Here is a 15,569-nt window from a genome sequence, read left to right on the forward strand (position 1 = left end):
TATTATCTTCGAATAGGACCTTGTCTCTACCATGAATGCTTGTTTCTAGTGCCTCTAATTATAGTTTCCCTGATTTGGATCTAACGTTTCAGGAAAAACCCAAATTGAATTCTGAATTTTTATTTGCTATGTGTGTACAGCAGCAATAATTTAAAAGCCCCTTTAAACTAGTATTTATGAAGTCCTACTTGTTAGATATTATATATTGTTATTTAATAAATATAGCTTCTCTTATAACAAAGATGTTATTAAATCCATTTTATAGATGAGAAATCTATACTTCAGAGAAATTAAGTAACTTGCTCATGGTCACACAGCTACATGAGATTCTCTCCTGAATCTTTCTGACTCTAATGTTCATACTCTTTTGTTGTGTTGGTGGTGCTGGGGATTGAACCCAGGGCCTCGTGCATAGTAGGCAAGCAGTCTACCACTGAGCCACATCCTTAGTCCCTTCAATGTCCAAACATTTGATTACTAAATTATGATATACTAAATGACAGCTCTAAATATGCAAATTCTTATAACTGTTTATTTTTATATCACACATTGAGACCCCACTATGAAGTTTAGTCCTTGGAGTGGCATAGTTCTGATGACTCTACTTAATACCTCAATGGCACAACGAACACACTCCTACCTCTCCTCACCAGCCACAGCCTCCAACCTCCAAACCCACTCCAATCTCTAGAACTACAGTCAGATATCAAGCCAATGTCACTGCTTCACACACTGCATTTACTTCGGGGTACACCTTTCCTGCTGCCTTGAAGGGCTTCCCTACACCCCTGGTGAGCTCCTTCCTCTGGGTAGCTTGTTTTCAGTACATTAAGTAGAAGTGACCATTCGATATCTTAGGAACAAATGCATTTACCTGAAAATATTTATTGTACACCAGTTCTAAGCTAGGGACTAGGGGAAGCATGATCACTAGTGTCTACACAGGTGTCTTGTCTCCCTCACTAAACCATGAGATTCCAAAGGACAGTAGCATGTCTTTTTTCATTTTTCATCAAGAATTTAGCTGGACGCAGTGGTGTATGCCTGTAATCCCACTGACTTGGGAGGCTGAGGCAGGAGGATTGCAAGTTCATTAGCAAGGCCCTGTTTCAAAATAAAAAACAAACAGGGCAGAGGACGTGGTTCAGTAGTTTAGCACCCCTGTGTTCAATTCTGGGTACCAAATAGGGTAAAAATCATCATGCAGTGCACCTAAGCACACAATTAAATGTTTGCTGAATAAATGAACAAATGCCAAAAGTTTGTGAGTCCATATTACCAAATCTCAAGATAAAAAGGAACATCTTAGGTCTTCTAATCTAATGACTCTCTCCTTCTGGATGTGAAAAATGCCCTCTGAGTATATCACCCGTCCTATGCTATTCTTCTGGCATAACCAAAGTATAATTAGTATGCAAGGAGGACCCCAAGTGATGAGCTGACCCAACCCCTCCCTGTCACACCTGCTTTTGGTTGACTTTTCTATGGTTGCATTCAGCAGCAGTGACCTTGACACGAGGAATTCAAAGAGTCAAAGTAAATAAGCAAGAATAAATGCTGATAAAATTGGCCATAAAGGTTCATTTTGTTTTCAACCTGTAACTGGCCCATTTTTCTCCCGAACTTAACAGAATTACACTTTCCTGGCTGGGCATGGTGGTGCATGCCTGTAATCCCAGTGGTATGAGTTCAAAGGCAGCCTCAGCCACATAGTGAGGCTCAAAGCAACTAGGTGAGACCCTGTCTCTCCCTGTTACCAAAAAAAAAAAAAAAAAAAATCTCACAAAAATAAAACACAAAAAAACCCCTTTCCTTATCGTCTTGAAAGAAAAGTATGAGAGAAGGTCAATTGCAGCTAAGACACAGCATGCACTGTGGCAAACAGAGCAACAGAAGGGGCAAAGGAGCAGAGACACGGGAGAAATGAGAGCAAGCCCAAGAGGGACAGAAAAATCAAAGAAATAGGAGAGAGAAAAACAGAAAAAGGGGGTGGGGGCAAGGAGGAGAGGAGGGAGCATACAGGAAGAAAAAGAAGAAACCAGAAGTTAAAAAAGAAAAAAAAGAAAAAAAGATTGAGACTACAGGAAGTACTACCCCAAGATAAACCAGTAAAACAGAATAGGGAAATAATGCAGCCTGCATCACAAAGGGCTGTTAATAAAGGAAGCATGTTTGCAACATTTGCAAGTGAAAAACCTAAAGACAGTAATAACAGGGAAGCAACAGTGGAGCAGGAAGCAACAGTCCCAGAAAGAACAAGAATATTCTAGAACCTACAGAAAAGGGAGAAGTATAAACAAAACAGAGAGGAAGAATGTTTAAGGGAGATGTTTATATTATGAAAAAAGTGTTCTCATTTCTGTATTTATGCTTAAAAGAATTGCATATAAAATGTTGTTCTGATTCTAGTGTGCCAAACTCAACAATCCTTAAATAGCCTTCGAAAGCCCTGAATTGAAAAAATTCACTCCAGAATTGTATGCATGTATGTGTATGTGTTTGTGTACAGAGCACTATTTAGACTATTTGTAACCTATGTGACTGCCATGTCAATTATTTCACCCTAAATGGGGAAACTCTAAATGCTATCTCAGTTTAACTTAACTTGGCTGATTTACAGGGTCTCAGAGAATCTCTTAAATGAAAATATTTCTTCTGAAACTTTGGATTCTTATAAGATAAGTTCCAGTGCATTTTCTTTCTCCAAATAACACTCTGAAGAATACTACCGTGTTAGCAATCCAGTCCTTTTGGGTTAATTCCTTAAAGGTGTTTCTTGCTTTATTTAAGTCAGAATGTATATACATAGTTTCAGCAGCTATTCTGTAGAAGATAAATAAATAAATTGATAAGTAAATGAGAAAGGACACTTCAAAAAGAAGTATTTTATTAGATTATCTATCTAGACACAGTTTCTTCTAGAGCTTGCCCCATTTCAGTACAATTACTTTTTTTCTCAATTTTATAATAATTTGGCTAAACACAAACACAACTGTAGTATACAATACGGGTATTTCTAAAATGCCCCAAAATATCAAGGCTGCATTAATCATGTATTCCTTAAGATTGTAATTCAGATATCATGTTATCTAAAATGAATAATCAGGCAGAGGGTACACAGCTTAGTTGTAAGAGCACCTGCTTAGTATGAACAAGGCCCTGCGTTCCATCTCCAGCACCCTAGAAGAAACGAATGTTTAAGTAAAAAATATCTTCTAAGAAAAAAAGATAATTTTTTTTTCTGTTTCCAGAAAAATGTGACCAGCTCTTCCAATTACATGAACTGAAAACAGGGTCTAAAAGAAGGGGCTTCAGCATGCCTGTAATTTCAGCAACTCAGGCGGCTGATGCAGGAGGTCACAAGTTTGAAGCCAGCATAAGCAACTTAGACCTTGTCTCAAAATAGAAAATAAAAAGGGCTAGGGATGTAATTCAGTGGTAGAGTATCTGTGGGTTCGATCCCTAATACCCTGTAGTCACCCCACACAGAAGAGGCTTCAGAGAAGTAAATTCTTAGTATCTCAAGAGAAAATTATCAATGAAATGTGTCTTATGAATTATGATTGATACTGAACAGAACAGATTCACTGTCTAAAATTAAAATTAAGCCCATTCTTTGTTAATACATATATTGCATGTATGAAAGTAGGAATAAATTCTTTGTTTTTTTTTTTTTTTTTGGTACTGGGGATTGAACTCAGGGGCACTTAACCATTGAGCCACATTCCCAGCCCTATTTTGTATTCTGTATTTAGAGACAGGGTCTTCCAGAGTTGCTTAGCGCCTTGCCATTGGTGAGGCTAGCTTTGAACTTGTGATCCTCCAGTCTCAGCCTCCAGAGCTGCTGACATTAAAGATATGTGCCATCGTGCCCAGCAGGAATAAACTCTTTTAAAGAAACAAAGATACAAAAATGTAGGGAAAAAAGTGTAAAGTTGTTCTTCACTAATACTTAAAAATTCAAAAGGGGCAGGGGTGTTAACTCAGTGCTAGAACATGTATAGATTAACATGTGTGAGGTCCTGGTTTGATCCTCAGCACTACCATAAAAGAAAATAAAATTTAAAAACCTTTATTATCTACCAATAAGGAAATAAAGTATATCCTTCCCATGGATTATTGTACAACCATTAAAATGATGTTGTAGAAAAACAGTGAATAATATGGAATTGAATAAAATAGAAAATGGGCACAATAAGTAAAAAGCAATACATAAAACAATATCCATTTTTTTTGGTGCATGTCTGTGTACATTAGGGATCAAACCCAAGGGCTTGTGCAAATAAACACAAGCTTTACCACTGGGCTGTCCCCCTTGCCTAAGATATTACTTTTTTTTTTGGTGCTGGGGATCAAACCTGGGGCCCTGTGCATGAAGCAAGCACTCTACCACCGAGCCACATCCCCTAAGATATTACACTTAAGTGATGGATTATGGATGATTTTGATATTTTGTGTATGTGTGCTGGACCTCATGCATGCTAGGCAAGCGCTCTACCACTGAGCCACTTCCTCAGTCCTCTGTATTTTTGATGTTTTATACAGCAAGCAGATATTTGCTTTTATTGAAAAAAGTAATTTTGAAAAAGAGATAAACACATAGCTAACTTTTTGCCCTGGAACCATTTTGAATATGCTTTCATAATATTTTTAAATAGAACTTTAATTCATTATATGTATTACCTTTCCCTTAAGAAACTTCCGGTCAGACAAGCAGGAGATGAAAATATCTCTCGGATTTCCCTACATCAGGAATAAGATGGTGGTTACACCAAATTGAACTGCATGCCTCCTTACAGCATGAGACATGATAAATGAAACAGCTTGAACTGCCCTTCAAACTTCTCCCATCTTTTACTTGTTTGCGTACTATCATGGCATTTAAACATCTACCCCATTTGTTAATTCTCAGAATGTCAGTGGAAATAGAAAGGTGTATTCTGAGACGTCTCAGGGAAAGAGGAAAGGGCCTGATGCAGTCAGAACTTTCTCCAACAAATAAAACACATTCTACTCAACTTCACAAGCTCTATTTCTATTCCACTGAATTGGGAACAAAATAAATTACCAGAAATTAAATATGCTGGGGGCCCAGGGTGGGGGTTTGTTTCATCTTAGAAGTACACAACACTTCTTGATCATTTGTACTCTGCAAATTATAACACAACTATTTTGTATAACTAGCTTCCAGAATTAGAAAGCCACATCTAAGAAGGTCTCTAGAATGAGACCGTAAGAATGAGTACAATCCTTACAAGTGGCAGGAGTTTTGTAGTTGAGATCAGGGTTGTTCTGACTATTCAGCTGTGAATTAGAGGTGTAGGAATAAGTGGTTGCAGGGTCAGAAAGGGTTGGGAAATGCCACAAAACATATTTCCTGCTCAGAGTCACAATAAATCTAAATATAGTAAGAGTCCAGGGAAATCTTACAGTAAAAAAAGCTGTCTTCATGGAGTATACATTCTAAGTGTTTTGATCAGTTTTAGGTGTCAACTTGGCTAGTCCATGCTACCAAGATATTTGGTCAAACATTATTCTAGATGTTTCTGTGAAGGTATTTTCAAATTGAAATTAACAATTAAATCAGCAGACTTTGAGTAAACCAGGTAACTCTTGGGTATGTGGTGAGCGTCATCCAGTTAGTTTAAAGGCCTTACAATAAAACAACAAGCCACCCTTCCAAAAGGGAGTTCTGCCTTCAGACTCAAGCTGCAACATCAATTTTTCCCTGGTGACCAGACCACAAATTTCAGACTTGTGCCCCCACAATTACACAAGCTAATTACTTAAGCTAATCTCTCTTTCGACAGATAGATATAGACACATCCTGTTAGCTCTGTTATTCTGGAAAATCCTGGCTAATACACTAGAGCCTTATATCTCTCTATTGTGCAGCACCAATTTGGGAATGCTACTTTAGAGAGTCAGACAAATGAAGTGCACATACCTTTTTGTATTTTGCCACTGCTTAGTGCCCACATCAGCGATCCATCTCTTTACAGTTCCTTCATTTAATAAAAGAATTTTCCTCCTCAGATTAACATAGGAATTCTACAAACAAGAAAGCATAATAATTTAGACATGTCAGAAATTTACCCAAGTTTTAGGTGCATTCTAAGAATACAACACTGATTTTTAAATATGGATAACTAAGTCTGGGACAATCACAAAAAGACACTCTACCAAGCAAGGAGTTGCCCATTTATTGTCCAAGGAGGCTTAGAGTCAAAGAAATTTCCTGGAGTGTCACAACACTTAGCAGTTTATACAAATACAATCCTATGAAGGTGAACATCAGACAACCTTAAAAGGACATTCCTAGAGGGCTGGGTGTATAAGGAGGAGGAAATGATTTCTAGGGTCCAGTACTCACAAGCCTCGTAGCCTCAGGTGTTTTTAGTATTGTACCTGTCTGCTCATGAAGACCTGACCAATGTTACTAGCCAGAAGCCCACCAAGACAGGTTGAGTATGAAGAAATTATACTGATTCAACAACATTCATTAGGGACAAATCTGTTGATTTTTGCAGGTAAAATAAATTAGCTTAGATGGTAAAGGATCAACAATGCCCATCTATTCCCCAAAAGTCACCTTAGTAACCTAATGACTTTTAAGTTGGCCAAACCTGGATTCCAGAACCCTTTATTTTGTTTAAAATACCAAGGATAGTACGTGTAGAGATTTAATTTTACCTCTTTTTCCATCCAGAGCAAAATGCTTTGATTTCCTCCAGCAATCATAATCAGCTCCTTTCCTGAGCTGTGGCTTTCTGAAAGGGATGCACATAAAGTGTACAGAATGTCACTTAGCACAAACCTGTATACTCAATGTAAATAATCTCAGATTTTTCTTATATGTTGTCATTTTATGTTTTTAACAGACAAAAACTCAGTGCATTTTCCACTAATTAAGAAGTAGAGATGTATATACTTTAGGGTAAAGTCTAGTTGTCAAACATAGGTGACACATAAGGTTGACATGTGGCATCTGTTTTATATAATTAACATAAATGCTTATATAGAGCATAAACAAATATTTCATTAACTGTTGCCTAGCTCCCATTCTTAAAAACCACAATCATAATATTTAACCAATTATTGCTGAATGAAGAATATGAATAAATACTTCAAGGCATGGAATGTTATAAAGAATCAAAGATAATATATGAACTGCTTGAGCAAATTACTGTTCATTTCCCCAGAAGAAATGAGAGAATTCTAAGCTTTCAGAAACAATCCAAGCACTTTGAGGCGCTTGTACTGCAGTGCTTCAGAGCCTGGGTTCTGAGATTACATGAAGCATGGTTCAATTTCAGCTAGACCTCACCTCTCCAGGTTTCTATATCCTCCTGCAAATGGGGATAACAAAATACATCTCAGAATCGTTACAAGGACTGATAGTATAGATACGTGCTGAGCATACTTCCAGCACTTCCGATTTGGAGCATACTTCTGATTATGGGTCAATTAAACCAGGTAAAAAACCAATCATCCTGGAATGTAATAAGTCTCTTACAAACTGAAATCATCAAACATCTCTGAAGCCATATCTGCTTCATTATGTGATTATTCAAGTATACATTAATCCTAATCTGAAGGAGAAGCAGAAAAATGAGGGTTATTCTGATTTGATAAATTAAATGGAATCTTTAAAATTATTTACACATAAAAAAATAAAACCAGTGTTCACAGAAACTCATTTATATTCATACACTGCTTTCCTTGTCATATCGTGCCCTCAGAAAAATCACTTTCTCTAACAAGGCATTATGCCGAATCCTGTACTCCTATAGAATTTACCAAATTTGAGTTCTTCATTTGATGGCAATTTCATGGGTAGCGGTATCAGCTGATTATGTTTTCCACCATTTCCTAATTGTCCTTCTTTTCCAAAACCAAAGGAAAAGACCTTTCCCAAATCGGAAACATAGGCAAGTGTGTGCCACCTATTAAATAAAAGCACATACTGTCAATTCTTAATTTTCCCCAGTGATGAGAATATTTAGCAATACAGTAAATTGCCAAAATCAGCTTACCCAATCAGAGTGAAACTAACACTCAAAGGATGAAAACCATCTGGAAACCAAGAAACCTACTGTGAGAGTGAGAAGACTTTGGAAAGCCTGTATCCACTCAAGGCCTTGAGTCACACACTGGCAAATGGTGTTCCCTTTATTGGGAACAAACACCTCCCTTTCCTCTTCCCTTTTCAAGCCTTAGCTTGAGAGTGACCAGCTCCTCGAAACCATCTCTGAATTCCTCATCTTCCCATCCTAGAAGACTGGATTAGCTGACCTCCTCTGAGCTCCCATTTATTTCTCAAAGACATTTACCACACTGGTTTTCTCACTGATTTGTTCTCTGGTCTCTTCCAACACTGGTGTGTAGTAAACAATTTGACCTTGCTCAGAGAGGTTTGTCCTTGTCCCCAACTTATGGGTGGTAACTGCCAAATCCTCAGTACTTTTCAGGTGAAAGAGGAGTGTCTGGCACTGAGAGTGGAGCCCTGAGACCACTCCTATTGGAGGCTAGTGGCAAGCTCCCCTGGCCTGGGATTAAGCCAGACCCGTGGGAGGGAGGAGCTGGAGATTGGGTTAAATTACTTGGCAATGGTACAATTAAATCATAAGTACAATTAACTAAGCAGTGAACCCCCAATAAAAACTCTGTGGACTCGGGTGTTTCCCAGTTTAACAATACTTCCTGTATTCCAGAGGAAGTAACAGCTGCTCCAAGTGGAGACAACCAGAAATTCAGCATTCAGACTCTTCCTAGTCTTTCCCTCCACCTCTCTTCCTTCAACTGTTACTAACCACTACCCTTTTCCTGTAATAAATGTGACTGAATATATCAACTTGCAGTGTTTTGTGTGTTTCCAGTGAATTCCCCCATGTTAGTAGGGGTATTAACCTGATTTATCCTACGGATCTAATGTGGCTCCTTCTCTTGAAATACATGCTATTGAAAGTAGAAAAAAAAAAAAGAGAGAGAGAGAGAGATAGAGATTGAATGGGTCCCTGGGATGTTATTAGGATGTAGCTAAATGATAGAATGTTTGTCTAGTGTGTAGGAGGCTCTGGGTTCAATCCCCAGTATGTCAAAGAAAAGAGGAGAAAGATGGAATGTGTCATACATTAAGAAGATATTGCTTTGGCTAAGAGAATCTTACTCCAATAATTTGGTCTACCTTAACATTATCACCATTCATGTAGTTTTAGTGTGAGATCATAACAGAATACGTCTATAGACTGAATGTATATAAACTGGATTTTTTATAGTAAGGATTTCACAAATGAACCCAAAAATAACCCTTTGTGACTTACATTATTTACATTCCCCAAATAATAATGATTTATTTTCCTTAAAGATGAAAGTTCATCTGAACAATTAACAGAGGTATTTCAAAAAAGAGACAAGAGAAAGTGAACTGCTCATTAAAACAACAACAACAACAACAAAAAAAAAAAAACAAGAAAAGGCTGGAGGTGTAGTTCAGTGGTAGAGCATTTTGCCTAGCATGAGCGAGGCCTTGGGTTCAATCTCTAGTACCCCCCCCCCCACGAAAAGTCAAAGAAAACAAATATGTAGACTTAAAGATTTATTATGATTAATAATATAAATTCTTCACCCATTTGAAAATGTTTGATATTTATAAACAGATGGGTATTTTATTAAATTACCTAAGTTTATCAATATCATTGATATTTTCATTGACACTTTACAACTTACCTTCCACATGCTACCTGGGTCACTCTATTTCCAGCAAGCTTGGTCACCAAACAGGGTCTCAGCTCATTCTGTGTTGAATTATGACCAAGTTGCCCATATTTCCCAGCACCAAAAGTAAACACCAGCCCATCCTACAGAAAGGGAACTTCATGTCAGATGCTGGAGAAATACCATGAAAGAGGCACATTCACTAATTCCTAGAGTGAATAAAAGTACTGTCAAAGTAAAGATCCCAAATTATCAGGACAACAGTCCTACTGCGGGAAGAGATCACCGTTTTTCTGGATAACATTAATGCCTCATACACAGTGTTCTTCTAGATGTATAGTCAAAGGAGACCACGTAAACCTACCTGTGTGAGCAAGGCAGCATGAGAACCACCGCAAGCGAGAAATTCAACTTTCTTATTGTCTGGTGTTTCAATAAGGCAAGGAGCTGCTCTATCTGTGCAGGGAAAGAACAGTTGAAGTGACCAAAAAGAAGCAGTGAGTTTTCACACTGGTTACCTGGCCTACTTCCTCTCAACCTAGCAACAGCAGTGCTTAGCTGGTTCTGACAAGCTCAGATCTATACTGGCAGACTGAGGCCCAAGTTCTAGCCCTAAAGTTGAGAGTGGGGCAGTAGCCAAAAGGGTCACCCTTAGTAATCTATGTATGTGGAAGGGTCAAGCCACTTCCCAAGATTTCATTCTTTTCTTTTCAACCTCATTTAATTTTTTTTTAATTATAGGAATTGAACTGAGGGGTACTCTATCACTGAGCTACATATTGATCCCTTCTTATTTTCAGACAGGGTCTCACTAAGTTGCCCAAATTGGCCTCAAACTTATGATCCTCCTGCTTCAGCCTTCTGAGTAGCTAGGATTACAGATGTGTACCACCACACCTAACTTGATTAATTTTAATTGCAACACATCAGATATTTCTAATTCTTGCCCACAATTACATTTTTTTTCCTGGTTCTGGGGAGTGAATCCAGAACCCAGGGTCTTATAACATGCTAGGAAAACATTCTACCATTAATGAGCATGAAGATTCTTTTCTCCACCAGGAATAGTGCCTCACACTTATTAATTACAGCATCTTGAGAGGCAGAATGATTACAAATTTGAGGCCAGCTTTGGCAATTTAGTGAAACCTCGTCTCAAAATGAAAATTAAAAATGGCTGGGGATGTGGCTCAGTAGTACAGTTCAATTCAAAAGGGAGAAAAAATTCTCTACTACAGCATTCTCACCGCATGCTACTTTTCCTTTCCTTCATGATTATTTTCCCACCAAGGCACTCAAAAGATTCAGTAAAAAATAATTTTTAATCACATTTTACTGTCTTTTGGTACTGGGGATTGAACCCAGGGACTCTCTACCCCTGAGCTATATCCCCAGTATTTTGTATTTTGAGATAGGGTCTTGCTAAGTTGTTGAGGCTACCCTTGAACTTGTGACCCTGCTGTTTCAGTCTCTTGAGTTACTGGGATTACACGCATGTGCCACTATGCCCAGTACAACCATTTCTTTACTCTTATCCCTTCTGAATACTTGTCCAACACTGAGTTATGAGTTATCCTGTGTAATTAGCATTGGGCCATGTTAGGGAGACATGCAAAATTTGACCATTTCCAGAAAAAACAGAATTCATTACACATGAGAATTCTAATAAGTCATCTGGGACCATGAGAAATTTTGCCATACTTTGTAGAGGTAGTTCAATAATGGCAATTACATGATTTCTTTGGTTGTGTGAATGTGTATATAGACATAAATAATGCCATTTAAAATAGGATCAGGATGTGTGAGTTTCCACACAGAATTTCACCGTTTTTACGTTCAAAGACATCTTAAAAGTCATTTTATCAAAACTTGTCACTTTCCAGAAAAAGGAAATAGGCTCAGAGGAAAGTGAGGGCATGACAAGGCCCTGTAGTAAGTAAACTACAGAATGGGAAGAATCTCAGTGTTTTGATTCCTAATCCAATGCCCTTGCTGTCCTACCCAGGCCTTGATTATATCAACAACTTCCACACAGTCTCCTGGACAGATTCTACCTTAAAGCCAGATAAATCATGAAGACCAGTACAAATGAACACAAGGATCTAAACCATCTGTGACAGGAAGGTCTGTGTTCAATTATCTCCCATTTAACAAATATATTTGTTAATAATATGAATTTGAAAATGTTCCTTACTCTTGGTGTGGCCCAGGCCAAGTTGTCCAAAATTATTTTTTCCCCATGAATAAACATTTCCAGACATGGATAAGGCCATGCTGTGGGCTTCTCCAGCAGAAATCTGAACCAAGGGGACTCCTGCGAGGTTCTCTACCATCTGTGGTATGGGGGTTGAGGGAAAGATCCTTTCAACTCCAAGCTGGCCATGCAGGTTCTGTCCCCAGGCAAAAAGCTCACCACCTTGACAAAAACAAAGAAAATTCAGTCGTATTAATTGCACTATGTATACTACACATGTCTTACATTCATATTTACAAATCTCTCAGGACCTATGCCTAACTCTGAAAAACACAGAAGAATCTTCTCTTGAGCAGTAACAGTTAAGTAACTTCCTTATCCCTCATCTCAAGGGATACAATGAAGCTATCTGAATATAAATATTTGATCAGATTCAAGGAATACTTTAAGAAAGCCACACGTCAGGCCCATGAAAAACAGAAGTATTCTAGTCTGAGAAAATAAAACCCAGAACTAGTATTTCTTCTACTTTCCTCCCTTTCAGGGGCTTAAACATCCCAAATAAACAACTTAGAAATTCACTTGAAACTAGGCATGAGGTACACACTTGCAACTACTTAGCAGGCTGAAAGGAGGATCACTTGAGCACAGGAGTTTAATATACCAGCCTGGGCAATGAATGAAGCGAGATGCCAACTCAAAAAAAAAAAAAAAAAAAAGGCCACAGTACAGTATTTTGAAAGAGACAGCTTCTTCTTTAACTAGTTGAATATATAAAGCATATTTTTCAAGAAATTTTTCAGGTTATCTAATGAAACTGTCAGTATTCAATGGCATCTGAAAAAGCCTATCAGAGAACCAGTGTTTAATGATCACCTCCTTGTAGAATACCATTCGAGGGGGTAGAATCTCTTTTTCAAGTAGAATTTTCAAGTGCCTATTAGCCACCAGGAATATAATGATGAGCATGACCAGTTCCCTTCTTTACTTTTCTTTTATTTTTTTCGGTATTGTGATTTACCAGTAACTTTTATTTTTTTCTCTTTTCTTTGAGACAGAATCTTACTATGTTGCCCAGGTTGTCCTCAAAGTTGTGATCCTCCTGCCTTAGCCTCTGAAGTCAAGACAGGTATGTAATTTTCACAGTCCAAACATAATAGATACTCTATATGAAATATTTGGACATTAATGGATGAGATCAAAATGGCCAATTTTTTCTAGTACAAGTTCATATTCTCAAACCACAACAGAAACCTTCAGCATATATTTATGTATATGCTGATACACACACACACACACATATATGTATGTATTTATCCTACCCCCGCTTTTTGGGTGGTACTGGGGATTAAACTCACGGCCTCATACATGCTAGGCAAATGCTCTACCTCTTAGCTATATTCCTAGCTTTTTATTTTTTATTTTGAGAGAGAGTTTTGCTAAGTTGTCCAGATTGGTTTTGAACTTGTGATCCTCTTGTCTCAGTCTCCTAAGTAGCTGGGAATACAGACAGGTATATGCCACTGTACCCAGCTGTCTTTTTTTTTTTTTTTTTAATTTCCTTGATCCTGAATTCCTTCTATCACTCTCCTATAGCCATTCCTTTCATAGTCAAGTTTGCTGCTTCCATTTCATACTATCAGTGTTTGACAGGGAACACTGAAAGGATGGGAAAATCCTGAAATTCAAAAGATGATATATGTAATACAGGCCTGCAACTTGGGCCCCCAATAGAACTAGAAGATTCTCAACTACAACAATGAAAGCTAGTAGAGTGTTAGGAAAAGGAAAAAAAGTTCTGGAAAAGGGTGGCCAGGGCCGGGACCAGATTCCAGAAGGAATGTTTTTGATTATTCAGAAATTCTTCACTATTTCATATTTGCAAAATAAAAGCCTGGAATAAAATGTAGAAACAGTTGATTCTAGAAATCTGAAGATTTTAGAAACCCAAGAATTCTATCTCATTTTGCACCCTTTAAGAGCACTACGTTAGCTAGGCATGGTGGCACATACCTGTAATCCCAGCAGCTCAGGAAGCTGAGGCAGGAGGATCAGGAGTTCAAAGCCAGGCTCAGTAACTGAGTAAGGACCTAATGAACTTAGTGAGATCCTGTCTCACAATAAAAATATGAAAAGGGCTGGGGATGTGGCTCAGGAATTAAGTGCCTCACGTTAAATCCCCAGTACCAAAAAAGAATATACTCTGGCTGGGTGCAATGGCACATGCTTGTAATCCCAGTAGTTCAGGAGGCTGAGACAAGATGATTTGAATTTTAGGTCAGCCTCAGCAACTCAGTGAGGCTCTGAGCAACATAACAAGGTCCTGGCTCAAAATAAAAAAATTAAAGAGGGCTGGAAACATAGCTCAGTGATTAAGCACCCCTAGGTTCAATCCCCAGCACAAAAAAACAAAGCAAATCAAAAATAAACTCACACAACTCTGAATGATATCAAATTCAAAACTACATTTCTGTCTTGTCACAAAATGAGGTATATCTATTTGACTGGTTCTACAGATACATGTATTTATTTATTTACAGAAAACAATATTCTAAAAATTACCTTTTGATAATGCAAGAGAATGATAATCTCCACATGTGATCTGAATTATATATTTTTCTTGCAAAATGCTTTGAAACCTGATCAAAGAAAAGACAGTTTATGAAAGTCATAATGATTGTTAGAACTAATAATGTAATTAGGAATGAAGTCAAGAAAAACAACTTTAAATTTACCACTTCACATTCAGTACACTGAACTGTAAAAATACTTTGAAGAAAATATTGAGCATGATATATTTATAATATAATGAGTCTAAAATACCCTACTTATGTAAACAATTTTAACATGCAGAAATAAATGCAAGTTAAAAATAAGTTCTAATTCATTCGATCTACTAGGAAAAAAGTCTCAAAAATCACTTCATGATAATGCATTTTTTCCTAGGTTTAACAACTTATTTCTGGAAATACCATATAGGATTATCATGAGTATCAAATAATCTGATGAATGTCAAAGTTCAATTTGGGGCTAGAGAAACTAATCAAACATTTCAAATACCAAAACAACATGATAGCTACAGCAGAATACTGGTTTGTGTGGTATAGATGGAATTCACTGGTCAGTTTAGAATTCATCACTACTTAACACATTATTTTGTCCCATTATTCCAGACTGGGAACATCTATAAAAACTTCAGTATATAATGCATAATATAATTATACAGTGTGTAATAAAATAATATTATTAATGAACATTAATATACATAAGTTTGTAATTCCACCTTATTTTAATGACCTGTGCAATATTGGTAGAATTGAAAATCTTCCTTAAGATGCTACTATATAGAGCAGAGGACAAGAATCATATAGTGTAAAATTTTACTACAAATTATTGTTGCCTTTCAGGTGAAAGTAAAACCATTTAACAAAAGAAAAAAAAAGTTACCTACTTTGGGTGTTCTATGCTGTAATTGTATTCAAAGAGCTTTCCATCTGAGGACAGAATCAGCATATGCTCTTCTCCTTGGTCCATGGAATGTATCTTCATTTTTTTCCCTAACTTAATACACTCTGAAGAGCAAATCCAAAAGAAACTGTTATCAGTTATTATCTACTACTATTATTGATTTCATTATAATACACTTAAAATGCCTGGA

At 37.3% G+C, this 15,569-nt stretch overlaps 1 protein-coding gene and 1 non-coding gene across 3 annotated transcripts in view; both read right to left on the minus strand.

The window, feature by feature from the left end:
- Positions 1-15,569, minus strand: part of Herc5 (HECT and RLD domain containing E3 ubiquitin protein ligase 5) — a 55,528-nt gene that overhangs the window by 37,275 nt on the left and 2,684 nt on the right. For both annotated transcript variants that reach the window (XM_077110139.1, XM_076864001.2), the window contains exons 2-11: positions 15,363-15,483; positions 14,474-14,550; positions 11,912-12,133; positions 10,082-10,173; positions 9,730-9,860; positions 7,801-7,946; positions 6,694-6,770; positions 5,948-6,051; positions 4,684-4,743; positions 2,730-2,823 (exon numbers count right to left, since the gene is read on the minus strand). In XM_077110139.1, the coding sequence (XP_076966254.1) occupies positions 2,730-2,823; positions 4,684-4,743; positions 5,948-6,051; positions 6,694-6,770; positions 7,801-7,946; positions 9,730-9,860; positions 10,082-10,173; positions 11,912-12,133; positions 14,474-14,550; positions 15,363-15,483 (1,124 nt within the window). The remainder of the gene's footprint in view (positions 1-2,729; positions 2,824-4,683; positions 4,744-5,947; positions 6,052-6,693; positions 6,771-7,800; positions 7,947-9,729; positions 9,861-10,081; positions 10,174-11,911; positions 12,134-14,473; positions 14,551-15,362; positions 15,484-15,569) is intronic.
- Positions 377-446, minus strand: Trnas-acu (transfer RNA serine (anticodon ACU)). Its single transcript has one exon. It is a non-coding gene; the product is annotated as a tRNA-Ser (tRNA).

The sequence above is a fragment of the Callospermophilus lateralis genome, chromosome 8 (genome assembly GCF_048772815.1).
Source record: "Callospermophilus lateralis isolate mCalLat2 chromosome 8, mCalLat2.hap1, whole genome shotgun sequence".
Classification (NCBI taxonomy): Eukaryota; Metazoa; Chordata; class Mammalia; order Rodentia; family Sciuridae; genus Callospermophilus; species Callospermophilus lateralis.